Source organism: Tinamus guttatus, unplaced genomic scaffold, assembly GCF_059628265.1.
Source record: "Tinamus guttatus ecotype Peru unplaced genomic scaffold, ASM5962826v1 Tinamus_guttatus_pri_ptg000247l, whole genome shotgun sequence".
In the NCBI taxonomy this organism is placed as follows: domain Eukaryota; kingdom Metazoa; phylum Chordata; class Aves; order Tinamiformes; family Tinamidae; genus Tinamus; species Tinamus guttatus.
In genome coordinates, this window is record NW_028288781.1 from 5,789,967 (window position 1) to 5,806,976 (window position 17,010).

At 36.4% G+C, this 17,010-nt stretch overlaps 1 protein-coding gene across 1 annotated transcript in view; it reads left to right on the plus strand.

Moving 5' to 3' along the window:
* The window catches only part of DCLK2 (doublecortin like kinase 2), a 72,733-nt gene that overhangs the window by 32,408 nt on the left and 23,315 nt on the right, over window positions 1-17,010 (plus strand). The window contains exons 3-6 of the mRNA XM_088526482.1: window positions 5,235-5,337; window positions 7,296-7,397; window positions 8,707-8,754; window positions 11,670-11,764. Coding sequence (XP_088382608.1) covers window positions 5,235-5,337; window positions 7,296-7,397; window positions 8,707-8,754; window positions 11,670-11,764 — 348 coding nt within the window. The remainder of the gene's footprint in view (window positions 1-5,234; window positions 5,338-7,295; window positions 7,398-8,706; window positions 8,755-11,669; window positions 11,765-17,010) is intronic.

Genomic DNA, 17,010 nt, shown 5'->3' on the forward strand with positions numbered 1-17,010 from the left:
TTCCAAAGGGCTAAGTAGCTGCTGTGTGAGTACTGGTGTCCTGACCCATCTGTTTATGCAGCAGTTCTGCACTGTCATACTGTATTAGGCGGTGCCTGGGCTTATGGCCAAGCTTTTTCTGCTTAGGAGGCAGCAGGCAAATATTTAAGATTTCTTTTTACTTCCTTACTTTCTAGATTCCCTGTGGAACAGGAGGGGCTGTCTACCTCTCATCCACTGCTCTGCCTCCTTATAGATGTCAGTGAGAGAAGCTTCATTTTCTAATGCTGACAGTAATAATGTGATGCTGCCATTAATTACATAGTCATTGATGAAGCTGACCTGGGAGCATAATTCTTATTATGATCTTCACTTCAATGTTGCTTTTTTTTACTTTCCTAAATATGACAACAAGCTGCCCTTATCCAAGGAAACTCAATATGCTGTACATGTATTTAAAAATATATATATTGGTCTAAACCCTCGAGCTGTAAGCCTGACAGGCAGCTTCAGAAAACCCTGCAGGAAATTAAAGGGAACAGTTCATATTGCAGTGAAGAAGTGGAAACGCTAAATTAACTTTATTTGAAAAGAGAAAGCAAACATGATGGTTACCAATGTGACTTGTCTGGGAAAATAGGCCAGTAATTGACTTCTTATTGCTCAGAAATAAAGACTTGATGTGTACAGGGCAAAGGTAGTGGCCTTTAGGGTAACGGAGTTGCAGCCTGACCCAGTCAGGCAGAAGAAGCGCTTCCCAGGAGGGTTGTTGAGACATCTCTGTTTGAAGATATTAGCAGAGAGGTTCTATCTAAATTTGTCATGCTGGCACTGAACAAGCTATTGGCATTTTGTTGCAACACTACATGGGAAAAAAAGCTCTTAAGAGTTTCTGTTTTGACTGCCTGTTGTAACTCCTGCTGAGCTGAAAAAAATATATGCAATTCCAGCACAGGCACTTATGACTTAATTTTTCAAAAACCTTACTCCTTTTTACTAAAAGTTTGAGGTAGATAAAATCCTGAGAAAACATTTAAAAATAGAATATAGTTTACTTTTCTATGTCAATTTAGTTTTATTCCATAAAATCACATTAGGGTATAAATTGATGTTTTAAAGCTGCCTTCTCTTTATGTTGACTGTTCCACAGTTAGTAAATGAGACTAAGAATTATATCTCATACTCAAGAGGTGAGATATTAATACGCTTCCAATTCTGCTGTGTCAAGAGAATTACGATTTGCTTGGCTTCGTACTCTGTTGCTCATTGCGTCCTGCCTCTTACTTTTCCTTCCTCTGAGTACCATGCAAAAGCTGCACTGGTCTGACTTGCTTTGAAGCAGAAAGACTGCTACGACTTAGACATTTTCCTGGGGGGAAACAAATGCTATTTTTTCATGAAATAGTTGCTTATTTCTTTTTTCTGCTAGATATTAATTATGGTTGGTTACATAAGATTTGATGGGAATTAGAATATTTGATTTTCTAATGCATTTATAAAATTGTGAGTTCGGTTTTCAAAAATCTGTAGACCTTCTTTTCACAGAAGAATGAAGGACTAGTATCTTGTAGGTAAAGGTTCATTCATATCATTCAGCTCTTCTAATTGTAGCTTAATCATGAAGAATTTTTACTAAATTCCTGTTGAAATCTGTCTATAAAAATGGACTGCTGTTATTGTGTTTTCTGATGGCAGTGTGTCTTTTGCCTCGTGAATTCAGAGCTAGCAGTAGGGGTTGGTGCAAATTACATTTTTTAGGCATATGTAATAGTACTAGGAAAGGGCTGTCAGTAAGCTAATAGTTTGTAGTCTAGTCCTGTAGCTTGATCTGTCTGAAGCAGTGACTTCTTAGATTGGTTATAAACATTTGTCAGAAGTATAAACCTCTTTAAGAACCAAATTTAATTTATGAATATGAATTAATTTATGAATATATCATTGTGCTAGACAACAGTGAATCAGGGAATTGGTTTTCAAATGGATGTATTTCTTTTCCAGCCAACTCCCCAACTACAGTTTTTGCATTCTGATTGATTTTTTTGGCCCAATCCTGTAGATTTGTGTTTTTTTTCCCTGTTTGTAAATCACATTTGTGCTTTCAAAGTACTTTTACAATTAATGATGTGAACTCTTCTGCTTCTGTAGCATAATGTATATTTACTATTATGACACTCTTTAGAAAGGTTTCTGCGTTTCATAGAAAGCTTCTTCCAATTAATGTCCCAAGAATTTCCCAGTTGGGGAGTCTGGGGGAGGGAACGTTACATGAGAAGTAACTGTGATTTTGTAACAAGCAGTTCAAGTTTTGGTTCAGCAGATCACTGAGTTTGTTATGTTTTTACTGTTATTCTTACAGTTGAAGTTAATTATAGTTTAATTCTCTTGTTCCTATCACTTAAATCATGTTGCCCTCTGATCTGACTCTAATGATGAAAATTGACTTTTTGTGATTATCAAAAATCAGGGATACCCAAAGTTATTTGTACATTCTCACAGAAAATTCTGGTGAGAATCCTCAGGGACAGATTCTTTTGAAACAGATGCGCAAAATAGAAGATGCCGTGGTTCTAAAATAGAAGAAGTAATATTGACTTCCAGTTGTGTTTGTACTTAGATTTCTCACACAACATTTTTGCTTCTGTGTATTTCTTTGCATTTCTGCTTGTAATGCTAAGCCTTCAGAACTACTTTTAAAGGATGGAACACAAGTCCAAACTGTAGTATCCATGTATGCACTGCTCAGGTAGGTAGCCAAAAGAATGCCAGTAGGCCTATTTTTTTGTGTTAAATGTGGAGAAGATAGTGGAATTGTCAGTAAAATATGGGCAATGACTAGGAAAGGATCCCAAGAAGTATAAATAAGATTTCACACATTTAAAAGATGTTAACTAAAACATCCATACTTAACAAATTAACATTTTTAAAAGCCTTTCTAAAGTAGCTTTTCTAAGTATGTTTTAATTCTGTATTTCTGAAAATAAAAAAGAGAAGATAAAGGAAGCATCAAAGTCCTTTGGTGTAAGCCTGTCTATGATAAACCCTAAACAACTCTCTCATGCTCTTTTGTATGTCTTCATTAAAAAAATACTTAATTCTTTTTAATTTTTTTTCTCTATGCAAGCAAGTTCTCTTGCTCCTATTAAAAAAACATCATCTGTGGTAACTGCAGCCACAAAAAGGAGAAAGACATTCTGATACAGCTCTCCTGCAAGGCCACAGATGGAAAGTGTGTGTTCCAAGTGCTGTCTGGAGCTTTATTCATATGAACTAAGAAATGATCCAATCTAAATCTGAAAAATGACCGCAGGGCTGTGACTTTTAAAAAGGTCTCAATGCTGATCTGCTTGATCTTTTCCTGGTGCTTAACCTCTTTCAGGTGTCTGAAGCTATTCTGATTGTAGACTTCGTACATAGAAGCTTACAGCTTCAGGACTAGCAAGAGAGTTGTTTCTTGAAGAAAAAAAAAAAAAAAAAGACCACAGATTTGATTGTTATTGTTATGATATGCTTATGCGCAGCTTAACTAATACCATCTCTGTTCCTCTGAAAAGCATTTTAGGGCAAATTTTGAAGCACTGAGCAGTTTTTCTCAGCAGCATGCACAGAGGGACAGGCACAGAATGGGTAAGATGCAGTAAGTAGGTATTTAGTGAAGAGAGTCACCTGCTAGTTTCACAAAAAAATGTTGATCCCTAAGTTACTGGAAAGACTGACATACTTTTCATGAAGGACTATCCACAAAACAATTTTGTTCACTTTCCTAGGAAAAGCACAAGTTGTACTACTAAATAAACACTTAAAAATCAATAGACTTTAAAAATATTTTGTTTATAAATCTGTAGACTGGCTGATTTTTTTTCAAAGCAAGAAACAATTGCTATATAACCTAAATACAGATGTTCTTTGACTGGATCACACTGGAAATTCTGTGGTTTGCAAGTCAGACCACAGTGGACCAACAGCATTCAGAAGCCAGTACAGACAATTTATTCAGTTTAGCTTAAACTTGATGCTTTTATTGCACCCAAACAAAGTGCACACTGTTATTGTTAGCTCCAATTTATATATTCATTTTTAATTATATAGAAGGACGTTTATTTTAGCATTTATTTGCACCATGGGAACTGCCCCTATATTAAAAGTCTACAAAATTAACTATTAGGTTGTATTTCCAGGTAAACAGGAAATTTACGTGATCTTGCTTTTAAAAATACTGCCCTTAAGACATGATGTGGTTATGTGGGCTTGGGTGTGTCCTGGGGTTATCTAATATAACATCTCTAATGGGTATGTGGGGAAAATACGTACAGACATTCATGCTTTTACTTTTAGTCTTTACTGCACTTGCACTCTGGTGAGGATCTCGCTGTCAGGGTGGCTGCTACTGTTCTGCATGAGCTGCCCTGGCGCCTGCCTGGCGTGTGAATGCCCGGCTGGAGGGCTCTTGCAGAGAGCAGCAGTCATTGATATTCTGGGTATCTTTCTACTGCCTGCAGTAGTGGACCCTTCCTGGGTATCTGCCAGTGTTTACTATTATCACAGTGAGTAAAACATGCAAATGTTGTTGACAGGTATCGGGAAAGGAAAAGAAGCCTATTTACCTAGAAGCTGTTGTTTCTTTTCCTTCTTCGGTTATATGGTCTTATCGGGTGATTATGATTTTGTTAGATTCTACACAGGTTTTATTTCCAGATCTTGTTCAGGATATGAGATTTTAGAAAGGACTCAGGATAAGGAAAGGACTTGTAGAATACATTCTATAGGAAAAATTTAATCAGCTTACATTTAAAAAATGTTTTACTACTAGGTCCCTATAAGAAAAAAAGTACTTGGAAGGAGGAGTTTGGTAGGATTTCTTGTGAAATTTTTTAGTTTTGTTTGTTTTTTAAAGCATATATGTATTGTAGGACAAGCTGACCTCTTTGTTTTTAAGCTTTTGAGGTTTGTTTGTGGTGTGTGTTTTTTTCTTTTTTCTTTTTTTTTCTCTTTTTTACAAAATAATACAAGTAGTAAATAGAAGATACTTTTTCAGGTGAGTGGCAGTAGTTTTTATGTTTCTGAAGCTGAGGTTCCCTGCCATTGTTCTTGGGGGGATAAATAAAGCACTTGAGAACTGGAATGTTTCAGACATTATAAAAGAACATTATGGTGCCACTGTGAAAGCACAAACTTGGTAAGTGTTGCTGACTAATTGAAAATTAAGTGTTTGAAAATAATGCATATATTTATTTTGCTTTGTATATTTTGCTGTCAAGGTGACATGCTTGCAGGACTTTTTTGGAGATGATGATGTCTTCATTGCCTGTGGACCCGAGAAGTACCGGTACGCTCAGGATGACTTCGTGTTGGATCATAGTGGTAAGACTGTACATCCTGAACCCACCCAACTAGTCAACTCTCAACTCCTGCATGTTGGAAAAAGTGCACTAACAAACTTCATTTATTTTCTGTCCCTAATGTACTATGAAGAAGAATTGAATTTTAGAATTCAGTAATGTATCTAAATAGATCTAAAATCCATTTACAACTTTTTCTTTTGATATCTGTGGACTCTTGAGAGGCTCTCATATTGCTCTCTTTCTCTGAGAAATTTCAAAAATCATAGAGGCAGCTGCTCTTTTCAGGTCTTGAAGAATTGTTTTACTTATTTCACAAATTCCAGCCTTCTCTGCTATAGGCCACATTTTGATCCAGTTTATATTAGAAGATTGTTGGGGAGGCTTGGGGGCAATAGGGGAGGATGTGAGACAAAGGGTTTTGTCCATGCTGTCTTCCATTGACAGATGATGGATTTAACTTGTTTGAGAAAGCTATTGATCCATAAAGAGAAAACTTGTAGCGTAAAGTCAAGAAAACACTCTGAACTCTACCAGGGAGCTTTAGAATTGGCTTGGAATATCAAATTGTGTAAAATACTCTTTTTCTCCTTGTTTTTTTTTTCTGTCCATATTGGTTCAGCTGTAGAATCACACTGACTTTCTTTTATGAAAAATGAATCTGTGGTAATGAAAACTTGCCCTGACAAGAATCAGCTAAATATTTGTGGAGAGCTTTGGGTTGTGAATAAGAGTTTTTTGCCTTGCTCTTAGGTAACTGAAAGCAAAAGCATGCACTATTTCTGTAACTTTTACAGAAATGACAGTTTCATCAGAAAATCTTCTGTTTCATCAAAACATTTAAGTATATATTTATTTATGCTGATCCATGTACTTGGATGGTTGGATTCAGCTAGTTGCCATTCTACTATTGCTGATGATGTTGGTTCAAATAGTGTAATTGTGATGAGAATGGCATCTTTTTAACATAATTTTAAGCTTGCTAAGATATAATTTTATTCTCATAACGTCGTGGGAGAAAGTGATTGTATTAGGTTGCACTACAATTCCCAGCCTGAGGAAAAAAATCATAATTTCCCTTGCAGATCTTAAGGCCGTATGTTTGCTTTTCGCATTACACTACACAGAGATTAATTGGGTTCATCTTCTTACTAAGAACCCGGTGACTGAAGGTGCTTTTCTTCCTTTCTGTCTTCATATGCTTTTGTCCCTGCTTACTGTGACACTTTTGGACGTCTTAATGGGGAAGAGTTTAAAGAAAGATGTGGATATGATTTGACTGGCAGGGGAGGCGGCTCTGCTTCACTCGTTCTAATTTTGACCTGGGTTACATTGACATCATAGTGATGAATAACAGGGAAAGTTAGAAGAGAAATTGTTACGATCTGATTGGATGAGATTTGCAGTGGATGCTAACTGTAGGAATTAAAACGTTTCTAAAATGTCGATACATGTATGACTATTCCTTTCCTGTTTAGTCTGTGCTTTATTTAATGATATATAGCTGGTGGTAAATGGCTTGTTGTCTCACCTTTTAGAAACAATAGGCAATTTTCACCTCTAAAAACTGGTCAGAATGTCAGTTTCTTGCAAAAGAAGATGAGGTGATCTTGCCGTGCCCTATGTGAGGCGCTCATTACAGCATGCAAGACTTCTAAGCTATTAGAGGAACCTGGGCATCAGCTGACTCCTTTACCCTTTCAGCTGTGCCTAGGTACAAATTTGAATTGTAATCATAATCCAGTTTTAAGGGATGAGGAAATACTATGATCAGAGTATTGCAGCATTTGGCCAGCTCAAAGTTTTGAGTGGTATGGGGCTTCAAGTTTGGAGATTCTTCTATAAATTTGTTTCGTTCAGGTAGGCAAGCATGTTTAGAAAATCCTGAGATTTATTTTCTGGACAATAAACAGCAAGAGTAGGGTTTGGAGGAAACCTGTATGCAGAATTGTTTTCTAAACGCCATCTATCTGCTCGTAGAATGCCGTGTTATGAAATCATCTTATTCCCGATCATCTGGCCTAAAGCATTGTGGATCCAAAAGTCCAGGACCTTCTCGTCGGAGCAAGTCACCTGCCTCAGGTACAACTTGTAGTATGGGACTGAGCACATAAAATATACACGACTTACAATTTGCTTAATTGTGTAAAGAAACTCTTGCCTCTGTGCGAAATACAAATGCAATACTTTGTTTTTTGAGGGGAAAAATACTTAAACAGTTTGTCTTCTAGACTTAGTATCCATTAGTGTGTAATAGAATATGTATTTAGTTTTGAATCCTGAGAAGAGGGGCTTTCTCTTTTTCTTTTAATTAACACAAAAAATCATTTTGTAAACTCTAGAATAACTTGTGCTAGTTGTACACTTGGGATACGTTTTAAGCATGGCACTTATTTTTCTTTATTATACTCTTTATTAACTACAGCATGGCTAGCTGCTTAAACAGATATTCATTGAACTAAAGTATACCCCTAAGTTTTGAGTTTGAAAGATCTTTGCTGTAAAAGCCACATATATCAAATACAGGATTTTGATGTTTCCAATAATTTTAGGGATGGTCTGCAATGTTACTGCCTATGAAAAGAAACTCTTTCTTCTTTCCTATCATTTCGTAGAAGTGTTCATATTGTATATTCTCCTCTGGTTTGCCTGAAAACCCTGTGTTTATGCAAATAAATAGAAAGGCAAAGCTTTATTTTCCTTTTTTAACTCATTTATTTTCTAAATATAATAAAACTTAATTGATTCTTTTTCCCTCAGACCAGGAAAAGTAGCCCTGAAATCAAACACTGAATATGTAAATATACAATGCTCTGTTCTAGTTGTGACTATGCATGCAAGCTCCTGTGCGTGTATTCAAAACTGCAACATGCTTCATATTTTCATATCCACATCAATATTTGCTTTGCTTAATTGAAGCTAGTTAAAGTCATTTTATGTCCTTGAGCTCTTTAAAAGTGGAATATTTATCATCTGTTTATAAAGATTGACTTTTTAACTGAAATTGAAAGGCTTCAAGGAAGGTTTGCAGTAACTGCAAAAAGAGAAATGTAGCGTGAAGTGCAAGTTTCACAAATGATCTAAGCTTCATGCCATCCTGTGAACTCCGAGATTGCATGGGACATCTGCCAACGATGACTTTTGTCCAGAGTACTTAAAATCAGTGCTGTCATTTCCTTACTTATTTCTACTTGGGTACCTCCATTGACTAGTCTAATATGACAATTTTGTATAAAGTGTCATATATTTGTTCTTCTATTTACTTGTCATTTTTTCCTCATGTAGTTTTTAGTTATCTTTATTATCCTTCTACCTATCATGCATGTTCAGAGCTGTTTAATAACCTCTCTCCTTAATGTCTTTTTCCTTTGTGTCAAATATATGAGTACAGTAAAGAGGGGTGGCCAGTCCAGTGCTTATTCTACAGCAAAATCCCCAGGTGAGCCATTACTATTATGGCTGTATATCACCAGTGTGTGTTCTTCTGTTCATTTACCCTTTTCTCTGTATTTGTCAGTGTTTTCAAAACTTGAAACATAGATTTTGTGCTCTATAAAACAGAGATATTATGGGTTTAGCTTTACTGTTAAAACAGATGTTCTGAATGAGGTAAGATAAATGATGCTGTATAGTTGTTGGACATTGGCTAATGGTGTCAAAGTTAGAATTGTAAAGATACAATGTTACCACAAGCAGAGGAACACCCTGAAGAGCATTATTCTAAAGCATGTGGTCGTAGAAAATTTCAACAAAGGCAAATAAGGGTAAGACCTGCTAGAAAAAAAGCAGCACAAGAATGTGTACCCTAGTTTTTAATTTTATTTGTAATTTCTTACGTTCTGTTCTTTAATTGTGTTATTTCATCCCATGGGCCCAAGAGGCTCATTTAAACCTTCAAAAAAGTTATCTCTGGCATTGCTCTAAAACACGAAGTCTCTTTTAAGAAACATACGCACATTCAGTAGCAAATAAGTTGACTTTGGACCATATTTGAAATCATCTTATTAAAAGGTACTCACAAATTTTTCAGGTTTACATATGCCAAAGAATTATAGGCTAGTATGTCCTCCTTAAGGAACTACAGAGAAAAAAAAAATCTATATATTCAGCCTGTCATACATGTAGAAAGAAGTAGGGGCTGCCTAAAAAGAACTTACATTTAGAAAATAAACTAGAAGAAAAAAAAATGGCTACACATCAATAGCAATGAACAAGCTTAAGTGCCAAAAAATAAGTACAGATTGATGGTGTGTGTTTTGAGTTTAAAAATGAACTTCTGCTCAAATAGCAGCTATCTCATATGCAATCAATCATAGAATCATAGGTCAAACCATATCTATGGACGGCTCTTTTAAATAGGCTCCCCAGCAAAATGTGCCACTTGGCATAAAATCATAGAGGGATTCAAACTGGAAGGGACCTCTGGAGGTCATAGAGTGGAAGCTCTGGCTTGGAGCACTGTGCTTGCTCATCAAGCACATCTAAGAATCTTAATAAAGAGTTACTCTTAGGGTGTGCTGGGGAGCTCTTCCCTATGCAGTTATCAGAGGGAAGAGGATTATACAAAAAACATAGTTTAGTGGTTCTGTCCATGCTTAAAAAGGTGCTACTGACATAGAGATAGTAACTAAGGATATGTCATAGTATGGGCCTTAATGGTCATGTTCAGGAAAGAATGACCTTTCTATGAGCTGTATAAAGTGAATTTGTGAATAATTGGGTTTTTGCTCCTGTAGTAGTAATTGGTCATTTGGAGGCAGGTTATTCTAATGAAACGCCTGATTTTTGTTCATGAACTAGCTACTTTACATTTCAACTGTTTCTGATGTCTCAAGTAAAATGTGTGTGACCTTTCAAGAAGCAAAAAACAGTAAGTGAGCATTCAATAATCCTTTTCATCTTCATACCAACAAGATCTTTATAAAATAAGGAAAAATTGTTTTGCCGAGTTTAAAGAATGATATATCTAAAGCAAAGTAATGAGAAGCAGTTAATAGAGCCAGCAGAAAGAACTCATGCTCCCTAAACCCTTTCAGCATCTTAAAAAAACTTAAACCAAAGTGGCCCATTGTTCTGAATGGCAACCCTTGTTAAATTTAAAAACCAAACAAAAAAATCACAATAACTTCAGTAGAAAAGAGTAAGCTCTTGCTCCAGAAAAAGATCTGAGAATATAAATCGAAGCCATCAGATTTTATGATAGATTTTACTTTGTAGCTAAATGCTCACTAATTGTATCTTAACATCACACGTAAGGAGGAGAGAGTGTTGAGAACAACAGAGATGTGTGGAAGCTGCAAAGCAGTCAGCCTGGCCTACTGACAGATTGACTACTTAACTGTAAAAATAGTAGTAACGTGGAGTGTTTAGCACCAAGAATTTTAGGGTTTTAATTTAACAGACACTTGTAAAAATAAATTCACTAGCACTGGTTAAGAAGTGAGGCATAATTTGTGACAGACTTCTGAATGTGTAAAGGAGATGTGGAGGTGTAGCCACTGTTTACTTGGAAGCTAAATTTCCATTTTGCAGGTTGCTTTTTATTTTCTTTCTAAAAAGAGTTCTTCATTGTGAATCAGCTGTGAAACCCTTTTTAGCTCTTAAATTTCTGCCCAGTGTTTTACTCTTCTGGAAAAAAAGAGGTTTGACAGGAGAAAATATAAATTAGTTCATTTAGTACAGACTTTTCTTATCCCATCTGCATAATAAATCTATATATTTTTTATTTTTTTTATTTTTTTTAAGAAAAATACATGGACTGGCCTAAGTGTTATTCAAGTCATCAGAAATGTAACAGAGGTTGTGTCAGGTCAATGAAAAACTGGAGTTAAGATGAATGAACTCTTGAAATCAGAAGGGAGAGTATTGTATGTTTTCACAGACATTCTGACTTCTGGGAAGTTCTGAAATGACCTACTAACTTGTAACTGTCAAGTGGGTTCCCCTGTATATATACATATATATATATATAATTTTGTTGTTGTTGTTTTTGTAGAAAAATTACTTGTATTTTAGGGAACATTCTACATAACAAGTAGTGTGTTGGTATAAAAGTATAAAGTTAGGTGATATTTGTATTAAATGACGGAATTAAAAGGGACTGTGGTCTTTATTTGTGCAAATCTCTTGCAATGGAGAAAGAGAAAGTAGGCCCTTTAAAGCCTTAGAATAGCAATGAGAGATGTGTGTCATCTTGATCCTCTATCCAGCCACATAAGTTTTGAGCAGCTGTGTTGTACGAAAACATAAAATTTATTTTAAATGCAGACTTTAGTGCTACTTAGAGAGGCAAGTTAGGAGATTTTTATTTCACTCATCATTTCTTTCCTTTGTTCGCTTTGTTGCCTTGCGCAGTTAACGGAACACCAAGCAGTCAGTTATCCACTCCAAAGTCTACCAAGTCCTCCAGTTCTTCACCAACCAGCCCAGGCAGCTTTCGTGGACTCAAGGTTAGTACCAGAACATTAAAGAACTGAACTTGTTTTTCACTGAATGAAGTATTACAGAGGTGCTACAGAGTTAATAACTAATTGAGTAAATGAGGTTCTAAATATGTAGGGCAGCTTGCTAGCAAGTTTATTGAGTCAAAATGGTAAAGACATCCAAAATGAGATTTTTATTTGTTTGGATTGCAGGATCGGACTCTCACCTTAGCGGTTTACAGTGATGGTAGCTTGAATTTGCCAAATTGTCCTTTAAATTTTTGTTTAGAAAACCCTTGAGTGATTTATGCTCTTTTAGTATATTATAAATGTTATATCCTCTTCTGTATGCCTTACGCTCTGCAGCATTGCCCCAAATTTCTTTGGAAGCACTGCTCTTCATATCGTGGCACACCACTTCATGCAATTTACTGACTGAAAGCAGTGAGCACGTGAGAGGCTCCTTTGTGAGGAACCTGACATCTGGCTGAGATTTTACTCTGTGGTGTACCAGGGGATTTCTCATCCTTTCTCACTTAAGAAATGGTAGCATTTACAGTTCTTAAAGGCTGTTTCATGCCTTTTGCTTGGTAAAACAAAAGGAAAGGTTTGGAGCAGAAAAGAGCATTTTACTGCTCCATTCCTGCAGCTGTCCTTCAAAGGAGAATTTTCTTATGATATCATCAACTGCAGCCTTTCTGGAAGCACACTGGAGGATTTTCTCTCCAATTATTCTGATCAAGTAATAGCTCCCCTTGGTGAACAAAGCAGTTGTGAAGAGGCTGCATAATTTTATGGAAAACTCTTATCTCAATTAAGAGACCAGCAAAAGGACGTGATTAGAATAGTATTTAGATTTGGGTTTTGACATGCTAATTGTTACTGAGTCTTTGTCCGTTTTGCCTGGAGTATTGCATGTATTTCTGCAGGCTTCTGTGATAAACCTGATAAAAAGATTTTGGTGTTTGATGAATTCTAGAATATTTTTAGTTGTTTGGTTTATGTCGTCAATCTCTGCCATATGACACTGAGTTCAACCATCCTACAGGTTCTTTCTGTCAAAAGACTGGTGTTTTGCTGTATTCTCTGCCTTGATAACTATCTTCTGTAATGCATATTCAAGAGCAACAACAACATTGCTGACATTGAAAGCTAGAGTTAAGTTTTTTAGAATTTGTCTGAATAGCTTTCCAATAAAATTTACTGTAGAGGACACCAAAATCATTGGACTTGGGGCTCCCTTCTTGTCTGACCGCAGCTATACTTAACAGATGCTCTTTTACTCTTTCTTTAATGAAATTATAAGTTTAGGAACTAGAAAATTTGTTTCATTTTTTTCCCATGCTTTCCAATCTGCTTTTAGCAGATTAAAGCTCTACTAAGACAGAGATAATTCTGATAGTAACAAGCCATTTTCAGGGAAGCAGACCTTTTTCCCCTTCACTGTCAGTTTCACTGAAGTAGGCTGTTGTACTTTTTCATTTTGGAATTAATTGATGCTGGGTACTAGTGGGTTTTCATGTCAAATAAGTCATCCTATATGACCAAAGAGCTGGAAAACAGCAGAAAAATTAAGCACCTCATCCCTAATGTGTGTTGCTGAAGTAGTGGCTACTTCTGGTTTTATCCCACTCGCATACTAAGTAGGAGAATCCCAGTTGTGTTTCTGAGACAGAGTTAGCTGGTGAATGTCAGAACAGGTTCCAAAAGGAATGAATGCACTTCGTAGTGACCCTTTTTTCCTTGATTATGTTCTAACAGGGATGGCTGTGTGGGGGCAGAATTCTGCTAAGTATGAGTAAAATCAAGGAAACCAACACGAAACCAATAACAGAGAGGCATGGTTTTAAGGGAAACCAGAATCTTTAAAAAACCTAATCTTGTTCTATGTAGAGAATGAATTTCCTGTTACTTTGTTGTTAAAATGGTTGAAATGTCCTATAGGAGAATCTGGTCTTGCCTAATTACTATGTGTTTTTTTCTGTTGGGAAAAGGGAAAAAGTCAAGGTTGATTTTAGTGTTTGCTGCGAAGAGCAGACCAACAGAGCAGCTGCACACAAAATTCCTTAAAAACCTGTGTTCTTCTGATTACCAGAGCAAAATATGTGTGACTGTAGGTTGGACACTGACTAATAAAAGTGAAGATGAACATGGAATTTGAGTGATAATCCTTGTCATCAAGGCAGTAAACTAGCAAAAGATATCAAAGGCGATGCTAATCTTTTTCTCAGTCTCACACATTGAGTCTTCCATCATATTCTCTGCATGCCACTTTTAAAGTGAAGCCCTTTCATTCCCCCAGGAATTCCTCCTCCTTCACAGCGCTAGATCAGTAGCAGTGGTACACTCAGAGATCGAAAACTCCTTGCAGGAAATAGTCCTGAAGAACAGCTTATCTTTTAAGATAAGCTCTTTCCTCCTGCTCTTTCCAGCTCTTCTATCCAGAATCTCTTTGTGCTATTAATTGTTCAGTATTGTAAGCCAGTGTGCCAAATTAGGCCTGTCCAAAATCCTTATCTTGCAGAGGCATTTAAAAAAAATGTATTGGAGTCTGAGATGACATTGAAATCATAGGAATCTAACCTCAACAAAGGCTATAAGATCTTCCTACAACCTCTTTCATTCCAGTAAAGACCAAGTACAGATGACATGGTCCTGCCTCTTTAGTATAGCTGAGTAAATAAAGAAACCTTAAAGCAGCACAGTCACACACTACCAGTTATTTTTACTGAAGGCTGTTTATTTTTAACTTCACAATTTTAGCCCTTTATTAAGCATTTAACAGAGGGTTTATTTCAAGAAGAGTATTTAAATATGAAAGAGAAAAAGAACATAAATGGCTACTATATACAATAAGCTCTTTTGGATGAGCGGGCTGTGCTTTTGATATTTCTTTTAGCTCCCACAGAGAGTAAAATTTGTTCATAGATTAAGAAAAGCAGCAGTAAGATAGGTGACACAGGACAAATGATCGAGAAGAGATTTTTTGCTCTTCTAGGCAAGTGCGAGTTGAAAAGTGTAGCCCTTTTTTGTCACTAAGGCAGTGTTTATAGAAATACAAGTGTAATCCTGTTAGGGGTACTTTGGCTAGTAACTCTCCTTGTAAGTATCAGTTGTACTGTAATTCCCACTTTGAAAGTGTTAGTCAAATGACCCAGGGCATTCTAGGAAGAAATGATGAGGAAAATATGAGACCTTAAAAAGTGGTGATGTAATTTCCTTTTGCCCACTTGGATGTGTTTTGCTGCCCCCTCTTGAAATTAAGTACAATGAAGTCTAGACAATTTAAAAAAAAAAAAAACTCTAAAAAAACCTCTAAATAAAGGAGCTTCACAATTCAGGCATTTCTGGAAATCCCAGTTGTGCTAAATAGCATTGGGTCTGAATTTGTCGCAGTAATACTTTTTTAATTGATTGGCCAAATGACCAAAATGAAAGGGCATTAAAAACTGATCCAACAAATCACTTAAGTGCTTGATTAACTTTAAGCTATTGAGTAGCCCTTTTTACTTCAGTGAGACTGTTAATGTACTTGAAGCTAAATATGTGCCTAAGTCATTTGATGGCTTAGAGATCTTCATCAAGGCTTTGTCTTCAATTTTGTGCACATACACTCCTGTTAGGTTGGATATTAAAGATATTTGTATGGAATTATTCAACCTAGTGAACAGAGGAATTCTTTATTCTTCTTGCCCTCAGTAATTTACAATTCAGGACCTTTATTGCTCATACGTCATAAATGAAGACTGCTAAACTCTGCTTTTTCACTCCCAAATCAGAGACTCAAGTTCTGAACCACATTTTAAGTGACACTTGGGCCAATCTCTCCCTGGTGTTTAAACATAAGTTTGAAAATAGTTTTGCACGTTTAGGAACCAGAGCTCATTAGAATAAGAGTTTTTAGTAGGTATGACTTTAGGCAGGAAGGAAGGGGAAAATGCTGAGTACTTTTGCCTAAGTTAATATGTCAAGGTCCAGGTAGAACACTGGGAAATAATTTTTAAACTTGTGAGGATGGCATACCTAGTGTGAGTGTTTGTCACTACCTGTGATCTTGGTGAACCTAGTGCTCAAGGTGGAGTCACTATTTATAAAATAACGTCATGTACAAAACCATGTTGAATATTTTTTGTGAACTTGGAAAAATGATTACTCTTCCACAGAAAAATCACTGCTGTCTGAAGAAGCTTGAAATAGTTGTTTTTCTATTCAAGGCTTGAGAAGTTTTACATTTTTAATCAAGATATAAAATGTTTTGGGGCTAACTTTAAGCATCTGCTTTAAGGTCTTCACTGTGATTTTCTCAGGATCTCCAAGACCTCTGTTGCGGTGCGCTTTTGGCTCTGGATGTGCTGTCAAAACACAAATTATCTGTGGGGAAACAACCTGAGGGAGAAAAAGGCAGTGATTGCAATACTGTGTACTGCATATTGTTGAAATGCAGCAGGAGTGACTCTTGGTGTAAGATGGTCTGCGCCAGCAGCATCTATGTGCTGAGGTGACTAGTTCATTTAAAAGGCAGAAGAGACACTGCTGCTCTGAATTTGTTTTCAGAAATGGGGAGTGAAGTTCTGCCTCGGGCTTGAGTTTCTTAGGAGTTACATAGAGATGCCAGAGGGTGGATTTAAGTCCTCTGCACTTTGAGTTTGTCATGTATAAGGAATGTATGTTGGAAGAGAGCAGTGGAGTTTAAGTATTGAAAGAGAGTGTGTGGACTTGAATAGATGAGGAGGAATTATTGAAAAATCTGATTTCCGCTTTGCATTTACTGGAGTAGTATCGAAGCAGTATGTATTCTTTTCTCCTCAATACCCACAGAATGACTACTGAACCAGTTGCTCTGCTTGCGCATCCAAAATTTTTACTTCATTTTCTTTTCCTGGTTCCTGTTTGTTCCTCTGTGTAAGTATTATGGTAGGAAGGAATTTGTCCAGTCACGCTGTGACCTGATTACAAGGATAACGGAAATTGGAAATGTTGGCTGGATATTCCCATGTATTGTCACTTGCTCAGAACCGGAAACACATGACTAATATTTCTGGCTGATGACTAATACTTTGCAGTGATTTATTCCTAGGATTCCCACCCACTGACATAGCAGGTCAGCTCTGCTATCCTCACTTTATGCTTGAAGAATATGTGACTGACAGGTTAAAAGTGGCTCACAGTTTTACTTCAGTGTCTCTTAATCCAGATGTTCTTATTCTTGATCCTTGTTAAATAAAGAGATTGCTCAGACAGCATAGCCTAGTTTTAAGTGATTAGCAGAATGT